Source organism: Rhinoderma darwinii, chromosome 11, assembly GCF_050947455.1.
Source record: "Rhinoderma darwinii isolate aRhiDar2 chromosome 11, aRhiDar2.hap1, whole genome shotgun sequence".
Taxonomy (NCBI): Eukaryota; Metazoa; Chordata; class Amphibia; order Anura; family Rhinodermatidae; genus Rhinoderma; species Rhinoderma darwinii.
In genome coordinates this window covers 10,203,487-10,227,589 of record NC_134697.1, presented here as the reverse complement: position 1 = coordinate 10,227,589, position 24,103 = coordinate 10,203,487, and the positions used below count along the sequence as shown (strand labels likewise).

Here is a 24,103-nt window from a genome sequence, read left to right as displayed (position 1 = left end):
ATAGACCACTATTGTTATAATTCAGACAAGCGCATTCATGTATTTTTGGAGAAAGGACCCTAGAACTGCACACATTATTTGAGGTAAGGACGTACCACTGATATGTAAAATGGGAACATGGGGTAACATTTCTTCCTCCAACTAATACCTCTATTTATTCCTATTCAGCCAAGAAGTCGGCCAACTTTCCCCTCTGCTTTTCCACACTGCTGGCTAAGCTTCGTATTCGAGACAGAAGAAGAGAATCTGCGGTTGGGTTAACTTTTTTATTGAAATACTAACTGCTATAAAGTTGTAAATGACAATATAGTAGCGTAGAACGAAAAAAGAAAGGAACTGCTGTATAAGAAAGAAGATGTTTAGTTGGCGGCAACGGTGCTGGAGATCCAGGAGTTGTAGTTGCAGACCTTGGTGTAGACACCGGGATAGTTCCTGAGGGCACAGCCATATCCCCAAGAGACAATACCCTGGAGTTGTCCATTACAGACCACGGGTCCACCAGAGTCACCCTATAGAGGAAGGAAAGTGTAAATTGTAAAATACTAAACTAAAAAATTGGATAATAAAAACACTTTGAGAACATATAAAGAATTTTTTTAAATTTTTACAGAACTTTTGAAATATTAATGGAGTATCGTATGTCTAGATAGTAAGTGCAAGAACTAGAGGAGACTTCCTCATGTGGTGTCACTCAAAGATGTCATATGTTTCTGGTAACTGTGAAGGAACTCATCAAATGACAATAGGAACCGGCCTCTAGACACATCAAAAACTTTTATTACGTCAAGAAGAAAGACGTGAGTTACAGAAACTGGACCTAGACATATTTTTAATGGGAAAACAACTCAATTGAATGTGTATGAAATTCACTTTAATGTAAGGAGGGGGTGTCTAGTCAATGCTTATGTTCTTCAGTAATTTTTTTCAAATTTTGTAAAACGATAATGACACATTACCTGGCAGGAATCCTTGCCACCTTCCAGATATCCAACACAGATCATGTTGGTGGTGATCTCTCCTGGGTAGGCGCTGGTACACTGGGCAGTGGTCAGGATGGGGGCGCTCACGCACTGGAGGAGATCAGGGTAGTTGGCTGCAAAAAGCATACAAAATTTACCATCTATTACCAGAGGATATTTTTGATATTTCTTTCAGGGACTAATACAATAAACCAAAATTTCCAAGAGTTTTTATATCTCCTTTTCTAACTCATGACTTACTTCCACTGCTCAGGGTATTTCCCCATCCGGTGATCAGACAACTGGAGCCAGCGGCGGCGCAGCCACTGGGGAGACCCACAGCCTGGACGTAGGCGTTGAGGGTGGCGGGAGAGGCCAGCTTGATCAACATGATGTCATTGTCTATGGTTCTGGAGTTGTAGCTTGCATGTCTGATGACTTTGGCGGAGTTGATGAACTGCTCGATACCTTCACTTGTAACGATGTTGTGTTCTCCCAGTCTGACCTGAACGCTCCTGAAAAAATATAATTGTAAAGTAAGAAAGACGGACATTGTACTATAGGTGGATTTCAAATACTGAGACATGGAGTGCTCGTATTTGTAACTATTTCACAGCATTGTATTTCTTTACCCCTAGTATAATTTATGTATGTATTTAAGCTCCTCAAACAGATTCTATGTTACACTTTTAGTTCCTCTGTGATTATGTCCACCATTATCCATACTACATCAGCACAGTATCCAAATATGTAGAGAACAAGTAGCGAACCAGACACACAATTACTATATAGTCTTGTAACTCCAGCCCTATCAATATCACTGCAGAGAATGTTTTGGGTGGACTAGTCCAGTATATATGGTAGAACATTGTACTGTAGAAAGGAGATTTATGTTACTATGTTTCTGTTTTTCATGTAATAGAATATAATAGAGTAGAATAACTCCAGAAATGATCATAACCTTCAAAAATAACCGTCTGTAGATATATGTCTACCTTCTAAAAACTAAACTGCTCTATAAAAAGGGACAAATTCAGCCAGTGGTGTAACATAGTGGCTGCTATGGGGCCCGCGGCATGAGGGGGCGCGTGCCGCCAGCCAGCACGGGTACCCCCATGCCCGGACGATCCGCTAGCAGCCGCTATGGCTGCTACAGTGGTAGCGACGCCACATTTAATAGTGTCTGCGTCCTTTGGACGCAAATGCTATTGAACACTATGACAGAGCAGGGAGGTATCTCCCTGCTCTGCCATAGGCTACTGTAACAGTGGCGTAGTTCTAGGGGTCACAACGTTCGCAATTGTGACCGGGCCCCTAAGCCTGGCGGGCCCACACGGCTCCCGTAGCCATACAGCGCTGATCGCGCTGGTCCTGCTTCCTGAATGCTGGAGCAAGGAGCTGACGGCCCCTTGCTCCAGCATTCACTCTGCCATGAGCGGCTCGGTGCAGGCAAGCGCGATGTAGTGACGTCATCACCTGTCTGTGCTGAGTCACTCACAGTACAGATGGGAGGAGAAGGATCTGCCACTTGTCGTGGGAACGAGGATTGGTAAGCAATTATGTTATTATTTTTCTATTAGGCACTATGGGGCAATATACTGGGTAGGGAAGGGGGGCTGATATGGTGGCAGCTATGGGAGCATTTTACTATATGGGGGGCATTATACTGTATGGGCGGCATTATACTGTGGGGACAGCTATGGGGGCACTATACTGTATGGGGGACATTATACTGTGGGGACAGCTATGGATGGCATTATACTGTGAGGGCATTATACTCTATGGGGGGCATTATACTATGGCCGCAGCTATGGGGGCATTATACTCTGTCCGCAGCTGTGTGGGGCAATATACTGTGGGGACAGCTATGGGGGCAACATACTGTGGGGACAGCTATGGATGGCATTATACTGTGAGGGCATTATACTGTGGCCGCAGCTATGGGGGCATTATACTATGGCCGCAGCTATGGGGGGCAATATACTGTGGCCGCAGCTATGGGGGCATTATACTATGGCCGCAGCTATGGGGGGCAATATACTGTGGCCACAGCTATGGGGGCAATATACAGTGAAGGCAGCTATGAGGGGGAATTATACTGTGGGGGCAGCTATGAGGAGGAATTATACTGTGGGGGCAGCTATGAGGAGGCATTATACTGTGTGGGGTATTATACTGGGTAGGGAAGGGGGGCTGATATGGTGGCAGCTATTGGAGCATTTTACTATATGAGGGCCATTATACTCTATGGGCGGTATTATACTGTGGGGACAGCTATATGGGGCATTATACTGTATGAGGGAATTATACTGTATGGGGGCATTATACTGTGGGGACAGATATGGGTGGCATTATACTGTGGGGGCAGCTATGAGGGGGTATTATACTGTGTGGGACATTATACTGTAGGGGCATTATACTGTGTTGGGGCAGCTATGGGGAGCATTATATTGTGGGGGAAGCTATAGGGGGCATTATAATGCGGAGGCACAAATAGGGGCATTACACTCTGTGGGGCAGCTATGGGAGCATTATACTGTGTGGGGGCATCTATGGGCCATTATATTGTGGGCACAGCTATGGGGGGGCAATATACTGTGGGGGTAGATATGGGGGGCATTATACTTTGTGGGGCAGCTATGGGGGCATTATACTCTGTGGGCAGCTATGGGGGGCAATATACTGTGTGGGGCAGCATTTCAGAGCATTACACTGTGTGGAGGCAGCTACGGGGAGCCTTAATTCTATGTTGGGCAGTTATGGGAGTATTATGCTGTATGGGGGAATTTGTTTGGGCATTGTACTGCATGGGGCATCTGTGTGGGCATTATACTGTATGGGGCATCTGTGTGGGCATTATACTGTATGGAGATTCTGTGTGGGCATTATCCTGCATGTGGCATCTGTTTGGGCATTATTCTGTATGGGGCATCTGTAGGTGTTATTCTGTATAGGGTTTGTGGGCATTATTCTGTATGGGGCATCTGTGTGGGCATTATACTGTATGGGGCATCTGTGGTGGCATTATACTGTGTGGTGGCAGCTATGGGGACATTATACTGTGTGGGGGGCACTAAGGGAGCATGATACTGTGTGTGCTGAACCGGGTGTGTATGGGTGGGTATTGGGTGGGATTAGAGGCATTGCTTAAAGGAAAAAAAAGTTTGTCCCTCTTTGTAATACTTGAAAGTATAACACTGTCTACAGGGGGGGCTGTATAGCACTGTCTACAGGGGGGGCTGTCTAGCACTGTCTACAGGGAGGCTGTATAGCACTGTCTACAGGGAGGCTGTCTAGCACTGTCTACAGGGGGCGCTGTATAGCACTGTCTACAGGGGGCTGTATAGCACTGTCTACAGGGGGGGCTGTATAGCACTGTCTACAGGGGGGGCTGTATAGCACTGTATGGGGGGCTGTATAGCACTGTTTCCAGGGGAGGCTGTATAGCACTGTCTACAGGAGGGGGCTGTATGGCACTATTTACAGGGGGGCACTATCTACAAGGGCGGGCTGTGTGTTCCAGCCAGGGGAGGGTGGCCCAGTCAAAAGTTTACTATGGGGCCCAGTGTTTCCTAGTTACGCCCCTGTATTCAGCTTTATCCTTCTATCTATGTAAAAAAAAGTCTCTAGCTATGTGCCGCCAGATGTCGCTGCTCTGTTTCAATACATCATGACCTTGTGGTCACTGTGGAAAAGTAATTACTATGCGGAGAAGCTAGCATGTTCTAAACCAGTATTATGTACATTTATGTAGTTATGGGATTGTAAATCCTAATTCTGGTTCATTGCATGACACTGAAAATCGGATTCGTCTAAGTTGGATAGGTTTAAGCATTTAAGAAATTATTATATTATGAGGTGACCTAGAATACTTAGACATAGGGATATTGAGATTCTACTAGGTTGGAGGGTTAAGCATTCGGGTAACTTACGCCTTGTAGCAGTGAGCAGCAGAGACCACCCACAGGCTGTTGATCAGGGATCCTCCACAGAAGTGATAGCCGGAGTTCAGAGACACAATGTAGGGGACGGAGTTCTTGGCGCAGGTGTAACCTCCGACAATCTTATCATCATCTTCAAAAGCAGCTGAGAAGAAGACAGAGGACCATGTTATATGTTTTAGCATTTTATGACAAATAAATCAAAGGCCAATTACCTTGAAACTGGAGGGAAAGTAAATGAGTAGAATAAGAAGTCTACCACTTCTAGCACTCACCAGCTGCTCCGAGGAGCACGAGGATCAGGAGGAATTTCATGATGCCAAATGATCAAGAGTAAAAGCTGATATTACTAACTGGATTTTATACCCACAGAAATTACCATATTGTCAGCTGACTCCTCCCTTCCCTGTAAAACTTTACATCAAACCAGATGGCACAGTGTAAAGTTGAAGGTCGTGTTATCTAAGAGTTAATTTTAAAAAGTTTTTTTTAACTTTTAAGATAACTAACAACATACATTGGGAAATTATTAAAATAGCACATGCTATGTTTCCTATAAGTTTTTTATTTAATCCAAATATCCAAAACCTGGCTTATTATTGATCACTTTATTTTTTATTTTCGTTGGGTTCTGGTAACTTATTATTGATCCAGCTAAACAGTCATTTGGTCTGAGACACTCTTTAACACAGTAAATAAGGTTTAAAAAATAGACATGTCAACTTAAACCTATTTAATGTATTTCAAGATCTTTTCTTATGCCTTGGCAGCAGCTGCCTGGCACTGATTACTTCAGTTCATTTTGCTGTTCACTAATAACTCCACATAATTTTAACCTGGTGTTTTCCAATTTAATATGTAATGGTTACATATGTTTTCCTGTCCCAAGTCCCAAGTTTGGAGAGGGCCCAGGCTGTTCCATTTTGACTGTGCCCAGAGCAGTTTCTAGGGAATTTGGCCAACAGGACGAACATCAAAAAAGCGCCCCCTCCAAACATTAAATAATGCTATTAACGTTAATAATAACTCTCCATAATTAGAACAATCAGAAGCTCATGATATACTTAGTGGAGACTGCAGAACATCATACCACACACCTCAACTGCTGCAGAACATTATAATACACACCTCAACTGCTGCAGTGTAATGTCCGTGGCTGCGGGCTGTCAGCTCCAACCTCCCCCTGACAGCCGCAGCCACGAGTTGGCGTCCACTCACCTCTGCCGGATCCCGTAGGGTGCGCGCGCATGCTCCTGCCCGCTCTTAAAGTGGGGCCCTGAGTGTCAAGGTCGATGCCTGGTGTGGATTCGTTCGGCTAATTCTTCTCTGCCTCGGACATTGGCAGGTCATTATGCTGCCTTTTCGGACGTCTTCAGCAAGAGGGAGGCGGAGACATTGCCGCCACATCGGGCGTATGACTGCCCTATTGAACTGATCCCTAGTGCATCCCTTCCCCATGGTAGGGTGTATCCTCTCTCCTTGCTAGAGACTCTGTCCATGTCCTCCTATGTGAAAGAGAACTTAGAAAGGGGCTTCATACGAATGTCTTCCTCCCCGGCAGGAGCCGGGTTCTTCTTTGTCAAAAAGGTAGATGGCTCTCTTCGTCCTTGCATTGACTACTGTGGTCTCAACCAGATCACAGTGAAGAATAAATATCCATTGCCACTGATCTCCGAACTGCTTGATCGTATACATGGTGCAAAATTTTTTACTAAACTAGACCTGCGTGGGGCTTACAACCTAGTCCGGATTCACCAGGGTGATGAATGGAAGACTGCATTTAACACCCGTGATGGACACTATGAGTATCTAGTAATGCCCTTCGGCCTGTGTAATGCCCCCGCGGTCTTCCAGGAGTTTGTGAATTACATTTTCCGTGACCTCCTCTATGTTTGTGTTGTAGTCTACCTTGATGACATCTTGATTTTCTCCCCAGATCCTTTGACGCATCAGAGACTTGTCCGTCAGATTCTACTACGGTTAAGGGAGAATCGTCTGTTCGCCAAGTTGGAGAAGTGCATATTTGACAAGGATGCTCTACCCTTCCTGGGCTACATCATCTCAAATCATGGTCTCGAGATGGATCCTGAAAAGGTAAAGTCCGTCCTGGAGTGGCCACGCCCGCAAGGCTTGAGGGCCATACAGCGCTTTTTGGGATTTGCTATTTTGTACAGGCAGCTTATTCTGAACTTCTCCTCACTGACACCCCCGATACACCCCCTGAGGAAGCAGACATCGCAAAACACGTGTTGGAGTTCGAATAAGAGCTATCCAGGCTTCCAGGACTATTGACATGGGTAAGGTTCTTCTGTATACTTAAGCTCTCCCCTTTTTGAAACTGCCCCAGGACTATTATGTCCATTACCTTATAACACACACCTCAACTTCTGCAGAACATCATAATACACACCTCAACTGCTCCAGACGAGGATGAGGAGGACTCATATCAAGTGATAACAGGGATCTTCCTTTTACTCTTCAAAAAGAGTTTTAGCAGAAGCAAATATAAATTATTAATAATATTAGAAGCCAACTCAGGGTTCTGCAGCCCAAATTAACCCAGTTTGCCTATGACCTCTTGCTTTTATACGTTATTAAACTGTGTGGTTATTGAAAATATTCATATCATTTTAAAATTTGGAGAATGACCCAAAATATGCACTGATTTATGTGTGAAGCGCATTTGGGTTTTGAAAATTCTCATTCAGATGTGTAAGATTTCACCAAAAATCTGTTCCAAATCTACTACGTGTGAAAATCCTGCATCCACCTCACCTGCGCTCATGTACCCCAGAAAATAGACTATGTGGTACTTGGCAAGGAACTTCAGTAACTAATAGGTGGGGAGATGTAGACTGACAGACTAATAATAAGATAGGTGCTCAGACCTACAGTGGGTCCCCCCAAACCTTTTTTATTTATATAATAATACATTTCATTTTCACATTTGCCACCCACTAAGGCAGTCCAGATGACAAACATCAGATTCTCCGATCATCTATACAAGTTTAACAGATGCTGCATAGAGGGACGAGACACTAGGAACTATGCAGCCTACGAGCGGTTAATGAGGCTCAATCTCATCATAGTAAAGCCTTTCCGTCGATTGGCTGACGCACCCTTGGTTTGTCCCTCTTGTGGGAGGTCCTCAGTAGTCTGAAGCTCGGCATTAGCGAGCCCACGCGGCCATAGCACTGCACCTGTATACATGACTGTATGTTTAGCCTGACTCTCCCTGAAGATCCCTGAATGCAGGGTGAAACATGTTGGAGAGGCTAAAGATAACTTGACTATAGTGACAGGGTAAACTTAGATGCAGATAGTTTAGGTAGTATGCTCATTTCAGACCGCTTCCAAGATAGTTCAGACTAGACTGTTTGCAAGGGATAGATGGAATTTGTATCTCTTTCATTCTGTGACTCCCTGAATGCAGGGTTAACAAGCCTGTAAGATTGCTGGAAATAGGAGATACACTGAATGACTAACTTGTAGTACTCCAATACAGCAGCTTTTCATGCCACCTGTATGTCCTCCATGCTGTGACTACTTGAATGGAGGGTTATTGAGGTAGTGAGACTGCTGGAAATAGGAGGTAAACTGAATGACTAACTTGTTGTACTCCAATACAGCAGCTTTTCATGCCACCTGCATGTCCTCTATGCACTACACTTCTTTTATGTATTCTGTACTTACTTTTTGAACTGCTGCCTTGTCTGTGCTTTAAAAAAAAGCCTCCATCTTGATTCTTAGATTTCCCCAGCTTTCTCTTCCTCTCTGCTTTGCTATGAATCCAATGATGCTTCAGCACAACATCACATGACCAGCTAAAGACCATACCATTTCTGCATGCTGGGGGACACTGTGTTTATCATTCTCTCTATATTCTCCTAAATAAGCTGAGAAAGCATAAGTATACAGCCAGGGAGGCTGCACTATATTCTGCTACATTATACCGTGTAAGTATCAGTGGTAGCTAATGATAGATGTTTCTGCCCCTCCCTGTGCAAAACTAGTGTGGTACAGGAACTGCTAAAGCCTGTGATGGGTGACACATAGATCTCAATAGACTGAAGAAGAGAAAGTAGTCACCGAGCCTGATCCACTGCTGCTAAGCAACCATCCCAGTCGGATATATATAGAGATAGAAGCAAAAAGAAAAATAACTGGTGAGAGACTGACACATGGAATACTACAATAATACACAGGGGAAAGTTTCGTTTTGGCTGTAGTTTCCCTTTTAGCTACAGTGAGACTGAACCAATAAGCGTCAGTATGGTTACAGTCTCCTATTGGCTCAGTGTCACTGTGAGCTGTAATGCAGCTAAACTTTTACTGTGTGGTCATTGGCCAGAAATTGCAGCCGTTGCAATTAATTTTAGCCCTTTCCTCCTCCCACCCAAAATTGGTGCCTTGCGGCATCGTTTCATCCATGTCGCCGCTCGCTGCAGCCAATCACAGGCTGTAGTGGCGGTCACGCACGTCACGTGACCGCCTCTGCAGCCAATCACAGGCTGCCGTGGCCTCTGCAGCCAATCACAGGATGCAGCGGCCTCTGCAGCCAATCACACGCTCCTCTCCTGAAATATTCTGTGCTGCTGTGAACTCTGCTCTTACCATTACGTAGCTCTCAGTCTGTTACCTCTCCTCCACTCCTGTCCTCAATAACACCTTCACATGATTGGCAAGTCACCACCCCGCACAAGATCCGCACGCTCATTTCCTGAAATACTCTGTGCTGCCTTAAACTCTGTGGACAGGTCAGGATCCTGTTTCTTTTAAATGCTGCTGGGGAACCCGCTCGATCCACTATATAAGGCTGCGCCTCCATCCTCTTCTGCCCCAGTCACTTATTCCCAAGCACTGTAGCGCAGCCTTATATATATATTGAATGTCTGAAAGCGCCAACCACTCCCTCTCTCGCTGTCACGATGCGGGGTGTGGACCCACTGGGCCGTACCGCGTAGCGGGGATGGCAGCTGGCCAAACCGGAAGGTACACAGTTCAATGGTTCAGCGAGAGTACCTGAGGTAATCGTAGGCAGTGGCGAGGCGGACACGTCCAGAACCAGGTGGTGGGAAGTCGTTCGGTGAGGCGTAGCAGGGTAGCGTAGACTGTAGCACAGCACGGTAGGTAGCACAGCACGGCAATAGCACTAGGTAGCACGGACACAGGATACGGGATACGGAATACAGGAGCAAGGTACACTGGGAGGCTGGAAGACACTGGGAGACCATAAGCAAGATGAACAAAGGGAAAACTAACAACGCTCTGGCAAAGGGTAAGAGGGCAGAGCCCTTTTTATAGCCCAGGGCATCCTGGGCCAGATTGCAGTTATTTTGCAAAACGCGCGCACTGGCCCTTTAAGGCCATGCACGCGCCGGAGACACTCGGAACCCGGAAGAGAGTGCCGGCGCCTGACTGGGGGACGACGCTGCATGCAGGTAAGCTGTCCATGGCCACGGCCGTCGGGGTTAACGACCGATCGACGGACCGTGGCCATAGACGTTACAGTATCCCCCCTCTTCTTGGGACCAGAGCGAGAGAGAAACTTCCTCACAAGGACAGGGGCATCGATGTTCTCCTCTGGCTCCCAAGACCTCTCTTCTGGGCCGAACCCCCTCCAGTCCACCAAATAAAATGTCCTTCCTCCCACCTTCTTGGTAGCCAGAATCTCCTTTACCTCGAAAGTCCCAGATGGGCCGCCAGGAACCACTGTGGGACTAGGAGTCCTGGAGTAGCGGTTCAGGACCACCGGTTTTAGCAGGGAGACGTGAAAGGAGTTAGGGATCCTGAGAGTGGGGGGGAGCCGCAGCTTGTAGGATACAGGGTTAATTTGTAGCAGGACTTCAAAGGTACCAAGGAACCTCGGGGCAAATTTGCATGACGGCGCCTTCAGCTGGATATTCCTAGAAGACAGCCAGACTTTAGTCCCTGGAAGGAACTGCGGAGGAACCCGTCTTCTTGTATCTGCCTTTCTCTTCATGCGGTCCACCGCCAAGAGGATAGAAGATCGGGTCTGTTGCCATATCTGTAGAAAGTCCCTGAAGGTGGAGTCGGCTGCAGGCACCTGGGACATTGTAGAAACAGGAAGAGGTATACGAGGATGTTGGCCGTAGACGATGAAAAATGGACTGGATGTGGTCGACTCACTGGTGTGGTTGTTATAGGAGAACTCTGCCCACGGGAGCAACTACACCCAATCATCATGGCGCCTGGACACAAAGTGACGTAGGTAGTTCTCCATAATCTGGTTAACTCTCTTGACTTGCCCGTTGGACTGGGGATGATAGGCCGAAGAGAAGTCCAATTTCACACCAAGGAGCCCGCAGAGTGCTCTCCAAAACTTCGAGGTGAACTGGACACCTCTGTCCGAGACAATATGCAGGGGCAATCCGTGCAGACGGAAGATGTGCTGTATGAAGAGGTCAGCCAACCGCGTAGCAGACGGCAGAGCGGTCAACGGGATGAAGTGAGCCATCTTGGAAAATCGATCCACCACCACCCAGATCACACTGCAACTCGCAGAAGGAGGAAGATCCGTGACGAAGTCCATAGCGACATGTTGCCACGAGGCAACGGGCACAGGCAGTGGTTGGAGCAAGCCCGCAGGTCTGGAGTGAGCAACTTTATTTGCTGCACATACTGTGCAAGAGGAGACAAAGTCCATGACATCTTTGGGCAGCGTGGGCCACCAGAACTGACGGGTGATTAAATCTTGGGTCTTACGAGCACCCGCGTGACCTGCCAGCTTAGAGTTGTGACCCCAGCGAAGAATTCTTCCTCGGTCAACCAGACGCACAAAAGTCCTACCCGGAGGAATGTCTCTGACTTGCAGGGGATTCACAGAGAAGATACAGGATGGGTCAATGATATTCTGTGGAGATTCCACGGCGTCCTCGGTTTCGAAAGATCTAGACAAGGCGTCGGCCCTCACATTCTTGTCGGCGGGACGGTAGTGGAGTTCGAACCGGAACCGAGCAAAGAACAACGACCACCTGGCTTGACGAGGATTCAACCGCTGGGCCGTCTGTATGTAGGTCAAATTCTTGTGATCCGTGAAGATCAGGATAGGGTGAACCGCGCCTTCCAGTAGGTGTATCCACTCCTGCAGAGCCAGTTTGATGGCCAGTAACTCCCGGTCCCCAATCGAGTAGTTACGCTCTGCGGGAGAAAACAGCTTGGAATAGTAACCGCATACCACGGCCTTGCCTTTCGGTCTTTTCTGGAACAACAGTGCACCAGCACCCACCGAGGAGGCGTCCACCTCTAACGAAAACTGCAAGGACACGTTCGGATGGTGCAGAATGGAGGCAGATGTGAAGGCTTTCTTTAAGGATTCAAATGTGGCTTCAGCCTCCGGGGTCCACAACTTGGAATTCATACCTTTCTTAGTGAGGGTGGAGATAGGTGATGTCAAAGATGAGAAGTTGGGGATGAAGAGTCGGTAGAAGTTGGCGAATCCTAGAAAGCGTTGGATGGCCCTTAAGTCTTGGGGGCGTGGCCACTCCAGGACGGCCTTTACCTTCTGGGGATCCATCTTGAGACCCTGATCTGAGATAATATAGCCCAGGAAGGATAGAGACTTCTTCTCGAACACACACTTCTCCAATTTGGCGTAAAGTCGATTCTCTCTTAGACGGAGCAACACCTGGCGGACATGACTTTGATGAGTTACTGGGTCTGGGGAAAAAATCAGAATGTCATCGAGATACACCACAACACAAACATACAGGAGATCACGAAAAATGTCATTGACAAATTCTTGGAATACTGCGGGAGCGTTACACAGGCCGAAGGGCATGACTAAGTATTCGTAATGCCCATCACGAGTATTAAAGGCAGTCTTCCACTCGTCACCTCGACGAATCCGGATCAGATTATAGGCCCCCCGCAGGTCAAGTTTAGAAAAAAATTTTGCCCCCCGTATGCGATCAAACAGTTCAGAAATTAAAGGCAGAGGATACCTGTTCTTCACTATGATCTGGTTTAGACCTCGGTAGTCGATACAAGGTCGTAATGATCCATCTTTCTTTTTAACAAAGAAGAACCCTGCTCCGGCCGGGGATGAAGATTTACAAATGAAACCCCTCTCCAAGTTCTCCTTGATGAAAGCCGACATGGACTGGGTCTCTGGCAAGGAGAGAGGATACACTCTACCACGAGGAGGAGACGATTCCGGAATCAGGTCGATTGGGCAGTCATATGCCCGGTGTGGCGGCAAGGTCTCGGCCTCCTTTTTATTGAAGACATCGCCGAACATAGAGAAACAGAGGGGCAAACCTGCCAACGACTGAAGAGGAGCGGGCTGTGGCGACTGGATGTGACTCAGACAGCGGTCAAGACACTTCGGGCCCCACTGGAGAACCTCTCCAGAGTTCCAATCCAGGACGGGGGCGTGCAGACGAAGCCAAGGCAACCCCAGCAGCACGGGGTTGACGGCCTTGGATAGGACGAACAGAGAGATGATCTCAGCATGAAGGGCTCCCACTTGGAGTTTCAACGGCTTGGTTATGGACACAACTGGGTCTGGTAATGGCAGTCCATCCACCGAGGCAACGATCAACGGCCTTTCAAGCGGGATAGTGGGCAACTGTAGGAGATCCACAAGATCCTGGCAGATGAAGTTGGCTGCAGAGCTGGAGTCCAGATATGCGGAGACCTGATGAGACCTCTCGCCAGCAATAATAGTTACAAAAAAAAATAGTTTGGAGGAGAGTTCTTGCTTCAATGTGTTGACGCCCAGGGTTGTCTCTCCAACCAAGCCTAGGCGCTGGGGTTTTTTGGCTTGTGAGGACACAGACGCACGATGTGGCCAGCGAGGCCACAATATAAGCACAGTCCAGAGGTGCGCCTGCGCTGTTTCTCCTGGACCGATAATTTTAGTCGGTCAACTTGCATCAGAACCTCAGGCAAAGCGATAGAAGCAGGCAAGAGGGGTTGCTGAAAGTTGGGTGCCAGTCTAGGACGCCGGCGCTCCTGACGAACTTCATGGGATCTCTCCCTCAGCCTTATGTCAACCCGTGTGGCAAGCAGAATCAAGTCGTCCAACGCGGGAGGCAGGTCTCGAGCAGCCAGTTCGTCCTTGATCTCGGGCGACAGACCATGCCAATAGGATGCCACAAATGCCTCATTGTTCCAGAATAGCTCTCCTGCCAGAGTCCGGAACTGAATAGTAGTATACTCGCCCACGGAGTTGTCCTCTTGGCGAAGGTTGAAGATGGCAGTGGCGGCTGATGAGACTCGTCCTGGTTCCTCAAAAACGGTTCGGAAAATTCGTGCGAACTCCTGGAAGTCTCGGGTCTCGGGTCCCTGACGTTCCCAGATAGGGTTAGCCCATGCCAGGGCCTTGCCAGTCAGGAGGGAGATGATAAATGCGATCTTGGCTCCATCTGACGGAAATGCCCGAGAGTGCAGGGTAAAATGAATGTGGCATTGGTTCAGGAACCCCCGACAAGCACTGGCGTCTCCATCGAACCGAGAGGGCAATGGCAGCGAGAACCGAGGGTCCGTACAGGAACTGCCAGGAGGAGCAACAGGAGGGTCGGCTTGAGGAACTTGCACAGAAGCAGGAATGGAGGCAACTAGCGTCCCTAGCTGCTGTGCCATAGAGTCCACGGCCACGAGGAGCTGGTCCTGCCTAGCTCGGAGATCCAGCAGATCCGCCTGCATGGCTTGGGAGGGTGACAAGCCCTTGAATTGGCCAGCGGGGTCCATGGCCAGAGCGTACTGTCACGATGCGGGGTGTGGACCCACTGGGCCGTACCGCGTAGCGGGGATGGCAGCTGGCCAAACCGGAAGGTACACAGTTCAATGGTTCAGCTAGAGTACCTGAGGCAATCGTAGGCAGTGGCGAGGCGGACACGTCCAGAACCAGGCGGTGGGAAGTCGTTCGGTGAGGCGTAGCAGGGTAGCGTAGACTGTAGCACAGCACGGTAGGTAGCACAGCACGGCAATAGCACTAGGTAGCATGGACACAGGATACGGGATACGGAATACAGGAGCAAGGTACACTGGGAGGCTGGAAGACACTGGGAGACCATAAGCAAGACGAACAACGGGAAAACTAACAACGCTCTGGCAAAGGGTAAGAGGGCAGAGCCCTTTTTATAGCCCAGGGCATCCTGGGCCAGATTGCAGTTATTTTGCAAAACGCGCGCACTGGCCCTTTAAGGCCGTGCACGCGCGGGCGCACGCACCCGCCGGAGACACTCGGAACCCGGAAGAGAGTGCCGGCGCCTGACTGGGGGACGACACTGCAGTCAGGTAAGCTGTCCATGGCCACGGCCGTCGGGGTTAACGACCGATCGACGGACCGTGGCCATAGACGTTACACTCGCCATGTTCTATGCAGGGTTCGAAAATTGTATTCTTGCCCTTTTAATGGTTTATATAAAAGTGGTAATGATGCTATGAAGTTGTTTAATATAGCGAGATGTATGTATGTCTTAGATTACAGTACTGTATAAAGAATTTTGGGAAGGAGCACCATCTTGGCTAGACGGACTCTAGCTGGTACGGTAAGAAGGAGTTTGGACCACGTGCGTGTCTTAGCTCTTACACTGAAGTATCAACTTCTGTTTGTAGAAGTCCAGCACTGACCTGGACTCCCGTCTCCCAGATATGTCATTGAATTAACCTATTGAAGAGGTTGGGACTTTGCCAGCCTAGTGGGTTCCCAGCCATCCATGGGTAGAATACAAAATGTATTTCCTTTAATTTTCAGACCGAAAAAAGGACCAAATTAAGTGCAATACTGTTTCAATGGACTATCAGGAGTAGCTAGGTATCGGCTGCATATAATACCACTTTTTCAATCAAAGTATTTTACCAAAGTCCCTATGTCCCCTTTCTTACTTATCATGGCTGTTAAAGGTTCTATAACATTGGCGGATAATAGAGGGGAGAGAAGGCCACCTTGCCGGTACTTTGTTTAAAGTGGAACTGGTGAGACGGGCGTCAATTAATCAAAACATTAGCAGTTGGATTGTAGTAGAGTAGTTAAGCCCATTTAATAAACACAGAAGGCAAAACTTGACCAAGAATCCCTTAAAAAAAAATGGCCATTCAACCGCATCGAAGGCTTTTGCAACGTCCAGGTATACTAGGAGGCTGAAACCACTCTTAGACTGTAAATTGAGAAATAGGCACCTTAAATTGAGTGCATTATATTGACCTGGTATAAAACAAGTTTGGTCAGAGAGTATTATGTCGAGGATAACTATGTTTACCCTACGGCCCAGCACCTTGGCTAGTAATTTAATGACTTAGGGAGTTAGTGGGGTCAAACATGTGGCATGTGCTTTATAAAATTCAGCCGGGAGACTGTCTAGTCCAGAGGATCTGGAGATCTGCAGGGAAGACATGGCCTCTTTAACCTCGTCTATCGATATGGGTCCTGATAAGTATTCCGAGCGGTTTTCATCTAAAAAAGAAAGTGGAACATTGTCCAAGTACTCTTTCATGTTTGTAGGGGGGCAAGTAGAGGGTGACTCCCCAGTCAAGGGTCACCACCAGGGGAGCATGGTCTGATAATGAATGTGATAAATATGCAGCGTTCAGAACCTAAGGGAGGGCCCTATAGTCAATTAAGATTAAGTTGGTTCTGGAAAATGAGCCGTATGAATCTGAGAAGCATGAAAGGCTCAGGCATGTGGTTGCACACATAGACCCCTATTGTTATAATTTAGACAAGCGCTTTAATGTATTTTTGGAGAAAGGACCCTAGAACTGCACACATTATTTGAGGTAAGGACGTACTACTGATAAGTAAAATGTAAATTGCGTTGGTAGAAACAGCAAGAGCTGCGCTATAATAGCACAGCTCTTGCTGTTTCTACCAACGCAATCCGGTAAGGTTAATAAATGATATTTGTTGTTGTTTTTCCGATGCAGCAATATTTTTTTTTTCTGCTATAATGTATACATAGCCCATTCTAATGAATGTTGCTCATACTTGTCTTATTCTAGTTTCTCTTTGACTAAAAAGATATTACTCAAAATATTTACAATTTATGAGAAGTTTTGTCTAAATTATGTTCATATATAATGCATCATGCAGAGCACTTGGCTATATTCATATTACCATTTGGATATTCTCTGTTTTTATTATAATGACATGGTTAATGTTGATATTAGTTGTTTATACATATTTTTTATATTAATTGTACAGACTGTTTGAGAAAGGTCTTAGGATATGTTCACACGCGGAAACCGTGTCGCAAAACTCGGCAGAAACGGCCCGAGAACGCCTCCCATTGATTTCAATGGGAGGCGTCGGCGTCTTTTTCCCAGTAAAACTGCCTCGCGGGAAAAAGAAGCGACATGCCCTATCTTCGGGCGCATCCGCCTCGGACCTCCCATTGACTTCAATGGGAGGCAGGAGAAAGCGTATTTCTCGCTGTTTTATGCCCGCGGCGCTCAATGGCCGCGGGCGAAAAACGGCGCGATAATTGCTGCGAAAATCGGCGTGCAGGGAGAGGAATATCTGCCTCAAAGTTCCAAACGGAATTTTGAGGCAGATATTCCTCCCCCAAAATACTCCGTGTGAACATAGCCTTATTGTTCCGACCGAAACGTCACACTGTTTAAGTCTGTGGATTACACATAAAATTATTTTTCAAAAGTAAAAATTCTTTGGAGTGCCAGGTTTTCTTCTATAATCCTATTTATTCCTATTCAGCCAAGAAGTCGGCCAACTTTCCCCTCTGCTTTTCCACACTGCTGGCTAAGCTTCTTATTCGAGACAGAAGAAGAGAATCTGGGGTTGGGTTTACTTTTTTATTGAAATACTAACTGCTATAAAGTTGTAAATGACAATATAGTAGCGTAGAATGAAAAAAAGAAGGGAACTGCTGTATAAGAAAGAAGATGTTTAGTTGGCGGCAACGGTGCTGGAGATCCAGGAGTTGTAGTTGCAGACCTTGGTGTAGACACCGGGATAGTTCCTGAGGGCACAGCCATATCCCCAAGAGACAATACCCTGGAGTTGTCCATTACAGACCACGGGTCCACCAGAGTCACCCTATAGAGGAAGGAAATTGTAAAATTTAAAATACTAAACGAATATTTTTTTTACAATAAAAACACTTCGAGAACATATAAAGAATTTTTAACATTTTTACAGAACTTTCATAATACTAATGGGGTATCGTATGTCTAGATAGTAAGTACAAGAACTAGAGGAGACTTCCTCATGTGGTGTCACTCAAAGATGTCATATATTTCTGGTAACTGTGAAGGAACTTATCAAATGACAATAGGAACCGGCCTCTAGACACATCAAAAAGTTTTATTACGTCAAGAAGAAGGACATGAGATACAGAAACTGGACCAAGACATATTTTTAATGGGAAAATAACTCAATTGAATGTGTATGAAATTCACTTTAACTCCTTAACGCCGAAGGACGGATATATCCGTCCTCAGCAGCTGCTAGTTCGCGCAGGAGGACGGATATATCCGTCCTGTGATGGCGCGGGTACTGAGACTGTACCCACGCGATCAGCGGCAGGAGCACGGCTGTTATACACAGCCTGGCTCCTGCTGCAACTGCCGGAATCGAAGCACGCTCCGATTCCGGCAGTTTAACCCATTAAATGCCGCTGTCAATAGTGACAGCGGCATTTAATGTGTTTGACAGAGGGAGGGAGCTCCCTCTGTCACCTGATCGGCGCCCCCGCAAACAAATCGCGGGTCGCCGTCGGGTTTCCATGACAGCCGGGGGTCTAACAAAGACCCCCAGGTCTGTCTTCAGCATCTGCCTGTTAGGCGATGAGAGAGGCATGACCTGTTGCCTGTCAGTTTTACACTGACAGGCAATAATGCTTTGGTATACTAAGTATACCGAAGCATTATATATGCGATCAACAGATCGCATAGTGAAGTCCCCTGGTGGGACTAAAAAAAAATGATAATCAGTTAAATAAAGTTTGTGAAAAAAAAAATAAAAAAAATTACAGTCAAAGTCAAATAAAACTACTTTTTTGGCCCAAAAAGTGGTTTTATTTAGTAAAACTGTCAAAACAAATCACACATACACATATATGGTATCCCCGTGATCGTAACAACTTGACCAATAAAATGAACACATTAATTAAACCGCCGGATGAACAGCGTCCAAAGAAAACGCAAAAAACAACTGCAAAATTCTCTCTTTTCTCCCATTCCCCCCATAAAAAATAAAATAAAAGTTAATATATAAGTCCTATGTACCCCAAAATAGTACTAATGAAAACTACACATTGTCCCGCAAAAATCAAGCCCACGTACGGCCACATCGACGGAAAAATAAAAACGTTACGGCTCTTGGAATGCGGCGATGCAAAAACAAGTAATTTTTTTCTAAAAGGGTTTTTATTGTGCAAATGTAGGAAAACATATAAAACCTTTACATATTTGGTATCCCCGTAATCGTGCCGACCCATAGAATAAAGTGAACATGTTATTTACGCTGCATAGTAAACGGCGTAAATTTATAACGTGAAAATTAATGCTGGAATAGCTGCTTATTTTCAATTCTCTCCTAAAATAAAGTTAATAAAAGTTAATCAATATGTTATAAGCATCTAAAAATGGTACAATTACAAAATACAACTCGTCCCGCAAAAAACAAGCCCTTATACGGCTATGTCGACGAAATAAAAAAAAAGTTACGACTCTTGGAATGCGACCGTGGAAAAACAAAAAATAATCCTTGGTCATTAACGTGCAAAATGGCCCGGTCATTAAGGGGTTAATGTAAGGAGGGGGTGTCTAGTCAATGTTTATGTTCCTCAGTAATTTGTTAGAATTTTGGAAAACGATAATGACACATTACCTGGCAGGAATCCTTGCCACCTTCCAGATATCCAACACAGATCATGTTGGTGGTGATCTCTCCTGGGTAGGCGCTGGTACACTGGGCAGTGGTCAGGATGGGGGCGCTCACGCACTGCAGGAGATCAGGGTAGTTGGCTGCAAAAAAAAAAAATAATTACCGTCTATTACTAGAGGATCTTTTTGTTATGTTTTGAGAGACTAAGACAATAAACAAAAATGTCCAAGGGTTTGTATATCTCCTTTTCTAACTCATGACTTACTTCCACTGCTGAGGGTATTTCCCCATCCGGTGATCAGACAACTGGAGCCAGCGGCGGCGCAGCCACTGGGCAGACCCACAGCCTGGACGTAGGCGTTGAGGGTGGCGGGAGAGGCCAACTTGATCAACATGATGTCATTGTCTATGGTTCTGGAGTTGTAGCTTGCATGTCTGATGACTTTGGCGGAGTTGATGAACTGCTCGGTACCTTCACTTGTAACGATGTTGTGTTCTCCCAGTCTGACCTGAACGCTCCTGAAAAAATATAATTGTAAAGTAAGAAAGACGGACATTGTACTATAGGTGGATTTCAAATACTGAGACATGGAGTGCTCGTATTTGTGACTATTTCACAGCATTGTATTTCTTTACCCCTAGTATATTTTAGACATTTATTTAGGCTCCTCAAACAGATTCTAAGTTACACTTTTAGTTCCTCTGTGATTATGTCCACCATTATCCATATGACATCAGTACAGTATCCAAATATGTAGAGAACTATCAATATCACTGCAGAGAATGTTTTGGGTGGACTAGTCCAGTATATATGGTAGAACATTGTACTGTAGAAAGGAGATTTATGTTACTATGTTTCTGTTTTTCATGTAATAGAATATAATAGAGTAGAATAACCCCAGAAATGATCATAACCTTCAAAAATAACCGTCTGTAGATATATGTCTACCTTCTAAAAACTAAACTGCTCTATAAAAGGGACATATTCAGCTTTAAGTTTCTACCTATGTCAAGAAGTCTCTAGCTATGTGCCGCCAGATGTCGCTGCTCTGTTTCAATACACCATGACCTTGTGGTCACTGTGGAAAAGTCATTACTTTAGCATGTTCTAAACCAGTATTATGTACATTTATGTAGTTATGGGATTGTAAATCCTAATTCTGGATCATTGCATGAAACTGAAAATCAAATTAGTCTAAGTTGGATAGGTTTAAGCATGTAAGAAACTTAAATAAATAATTATATTATGGGGTGATCTAGAATACTAGGGATATTGAGATTTTACTAGGTTGGAAGGTTAAGCATTCAGGTAACTTACGCCTTGTAGCAGTGAGCAGCAGAGACCACCCACAGGCTGTTGATCAGGGATCCTCCACAGAAGTGATAGCCGGAGTTCAGAGACACAATGTAGGGGACGGAGTTCTTGGCGCAGGTGTAACCTCCGACAATCTTATCATCATCTTCAAAAGCAGCTGAGAGGAAGACAGAGGACCATGTTATATGTTTTAGCATTTTATGACAAATAAATCAAAGGCCAATTAGCTGGAAACTGGAGGGATAGTAAATGAGTAGAATAAGAAGTCTACCACTTCTAGCACTCACCAGCTGCTCCGAGGAGCACGAGGATCAGGAGGAATTTCATGATGCCAAATGATCAAGAGTAAAAGCTGATATTACTAACTGGATTTTATACCCACAGTAATTACCATATTGTCAGCTGACTCCTCCCTTCCCTGAAAAACTTTACATCAAACCAGATGGCATAGTGTAAAGTTGAAGGTCGTGTTATCTAAGAGTTAATTTTAAAACATTAGTTTTTTTTAACCTATAAGATAACTAACAACATACATTGGGAAATTATTAAAATAACACATGCTATGTTTCCTCTAAGTTTTTGACTAAATCAAACTATCCAAAACCTGGCTTATTATTGATCACTTTATTTTTTATTTTCGTTGGGTTCTGGTATCTTATCATTGATCCAGCTAAATAGTCATTTGGTCTGAGACACTCTTTAGCACAGTAAATAAGGTTTAAAAAAAAGACATTTCAACTTAAACCTATTAAATCCATGATCTTTTTATTATGCCTTGGCAGCAGCTGCCTGGCACTGGTTACTTCAGTTCATTTTGTTGTTCACTAATAACTCCACATAATTTTAACCTGGTGTTTTCCAATTTAATATGTAATGGTTACATATGTTTTCCTGTCCCAAGTCCCAAGTTTGGAGAGGGCCCAGGCTGTTCTATCTTGACTGTGCCCAGAGCAGTTTCTAGGGAATTTGGCCAACTGGACGAACATCAAAAAAGAGCCCCCACCAAACATCAAATAATGCTAATAATGTTAATAATAACTCTCCATAATTAGAACAATTAGATGCTCATGATATACTTAGCAGAGACGGCAGAATATCATACCACACACCTCAACTGCTGCCGAACAATATAATACACACCTCAACTGCTGCAGAATACTATAATACACACCTCAACTGCTGCAGAACAATATAATACACACCTCAACTGCTGCAGAATACTATAATACACACCTCAACTGCTGCAGAATACTATAATACACACCTCAACTGCTGCAGAACATCATAATACACACCTCAACTGCTGCAGAACATTATAATACATACCTCAACTGCTGCAGAACATTATAATACACACCTCAACTGCTGCAGAACATTATAATACATACCTCAACTGCTGCAGAACATTATAATACACACCTCAACTGCTGCAGAACATTATAATACACACCCCAACTGCTGCAGAACATTATAATACACACCCCAACTGCTGCAGAACATCATAATACATACCTCAACTGCTGCAGAACATTATAATACACACCCCAACTGCTGCAGAACATTATAATACACACCTCAACTGCTGCAGAACATCATAATACACACCCCAACTGCTGCAGAACATCATAATACACACCTCAACTGCTGCAGAACATTATAATACATACCTCAACTGCTGCAGAACATTATAATACACACCCCAACTGCTGCAGAACATTATAATACACACCTCAACTGCTGCAGAACATTATAATACACACCTAAACTGCTGCAGAACATTATAATACACACCTCAACGGCTGCAGAACATTATAATACACACCTCAACTGCTGCAGAATATCATAATACACACCTCAACTGCTGCAGAACATTATAATACATACCTCAACTGCTGCAGAACATTATAATACATACCTCAACTGCTGCAGAACATTATAATACACACCTCAACTGCTGCAGAACATTATAATACACACCCCAACTGCTGCAGAACATTATAATACACACCTAAACTGCTGCAGAACATTATAATACACACCTCAACGGCTGCAGAACATTATAATACACACCTCAACTGCTGCAGAATACTATAATACACACCCCAACTGCTGCAGAACATTATAATACACACCCCAACTGCTGCAGAACATTATAATACACACCTCAACGGCTGCAGAACATTATAATACACACCTCAACGGCTGCAGAACATTATAATACACACCTCAACTGCTGCAGAATATCATAATACACACCTCAACTGCTGCAGAACATTATAATACATACCTCAACTGCTGCAGAACATTATAATACATACCTCAACTGCTGCAGAACATTATAATACACACCCCAACTGCTGCAGAACATTATAATACACACCTAAACTGCTGCAGAACATTATAATACACACCTCAACGGCTGCAGAACATTATAATACACACCCCAACTGCTGCAGAACATTATAATACACACCCCAACTGCTGCAGAACATTATAATACACACCTCAACGGCTGCAGAACATTATAATACACACCTCAACTGCTGCAGAATACTATAAGGGCATGACCACACATGGCGGAATTCCTCCGCAACTGTCCGCATCAATGCCGCACAGAATCTGCGTTGCAGATTCTGCAGCGGATCTGCACAAAATGTGCAGAAAATTGATGCGGACTGGCCGCTGCGGACTGCAGGAAAAGTACTTCCCTTCTCCCTATTCAGTGCAGGATAGAGAGAAGGGACAGCACTTTCCCTAGTGAAAGTAAAAGAAATTCATACTTACCGCCCGTTGTCTTGGTGACGCGTCCCTCTTTCGGCATCCGGCCCGACCTCCCTGGATGACGCTCCAGTCCATGTGACCGCTGCAGCCTGTGCTTGGCCTGTGATTGGCTGCAGCCGTCACTTACACTGAAACGTCATCCTGGGAGGCCGGACTGGAGACAGACGCAGGGAGTTCTCGGTAAGTATGAACTTATATGTTTTTTTACAGGTTGCTGTATATTGAGATCGGTAGTCACTGTCCCAGGTGCAGAAACAGTTACTGCCGATCGCTTAACTCTTTCAGCACCCTGGAC

The 24,103-nt window shown here is 45.4% G+C and overlaps 2 protein-coding genes across 2 annotated transcripts; both read right to left on the bottom strand.

Annotated features, from left to right (window-relative positions):
* Window positions 1–359: 359 nt before the first annotated feature.
* Window positions 360–5,215, bottom strand: LOC142664018 (trypsin-like). Its single transcript, XM_075842901.1, has 5 exons — window positions 5,176–5,215; window positions 4,892–5,045; window positions 1,221–1,474; window positions 957–1,093; window positions 360–509 (listed from the first exon to the last, which is right to left on the bottom strand). The coding sequence occupies exons 1-5, from the start codon at window positions 5,213–5,215 to the stop codon at window positions 360–362; spliced, it is 735 nt and encodes a 244-aa protein (XP_075699016.1).
* A 12,531-nt stretch (window positions 5,216–17,746) lies between these two features.
* LOC142664014 (trypsin-like) lies at window positions 17,747–21,354 on the bottom strand. Its single transcript, XM_075842895.1, has 5 exons — window positions 21,315–21,354; window positions 21,031–21,184; window positions 19,978–20,231; window positions 19,716–19,852; window positions 17,747–17,921 (listed from the first exon to the last, which is right to left on the bottom strand). The coding sequence occupies exons 1-5, from the start codon at window positions 21,352–21,354 to the stop codon at window positions 17,772–17,774; spliced, it is 735 nt and encodes a 244-aa protein (XP_075699010.1). The 3' UTR covers window positions 17,747–17,771.
* Between the last annotated feature and the right edge of the window lie 2,749 nt (window positions 21,355–24,103).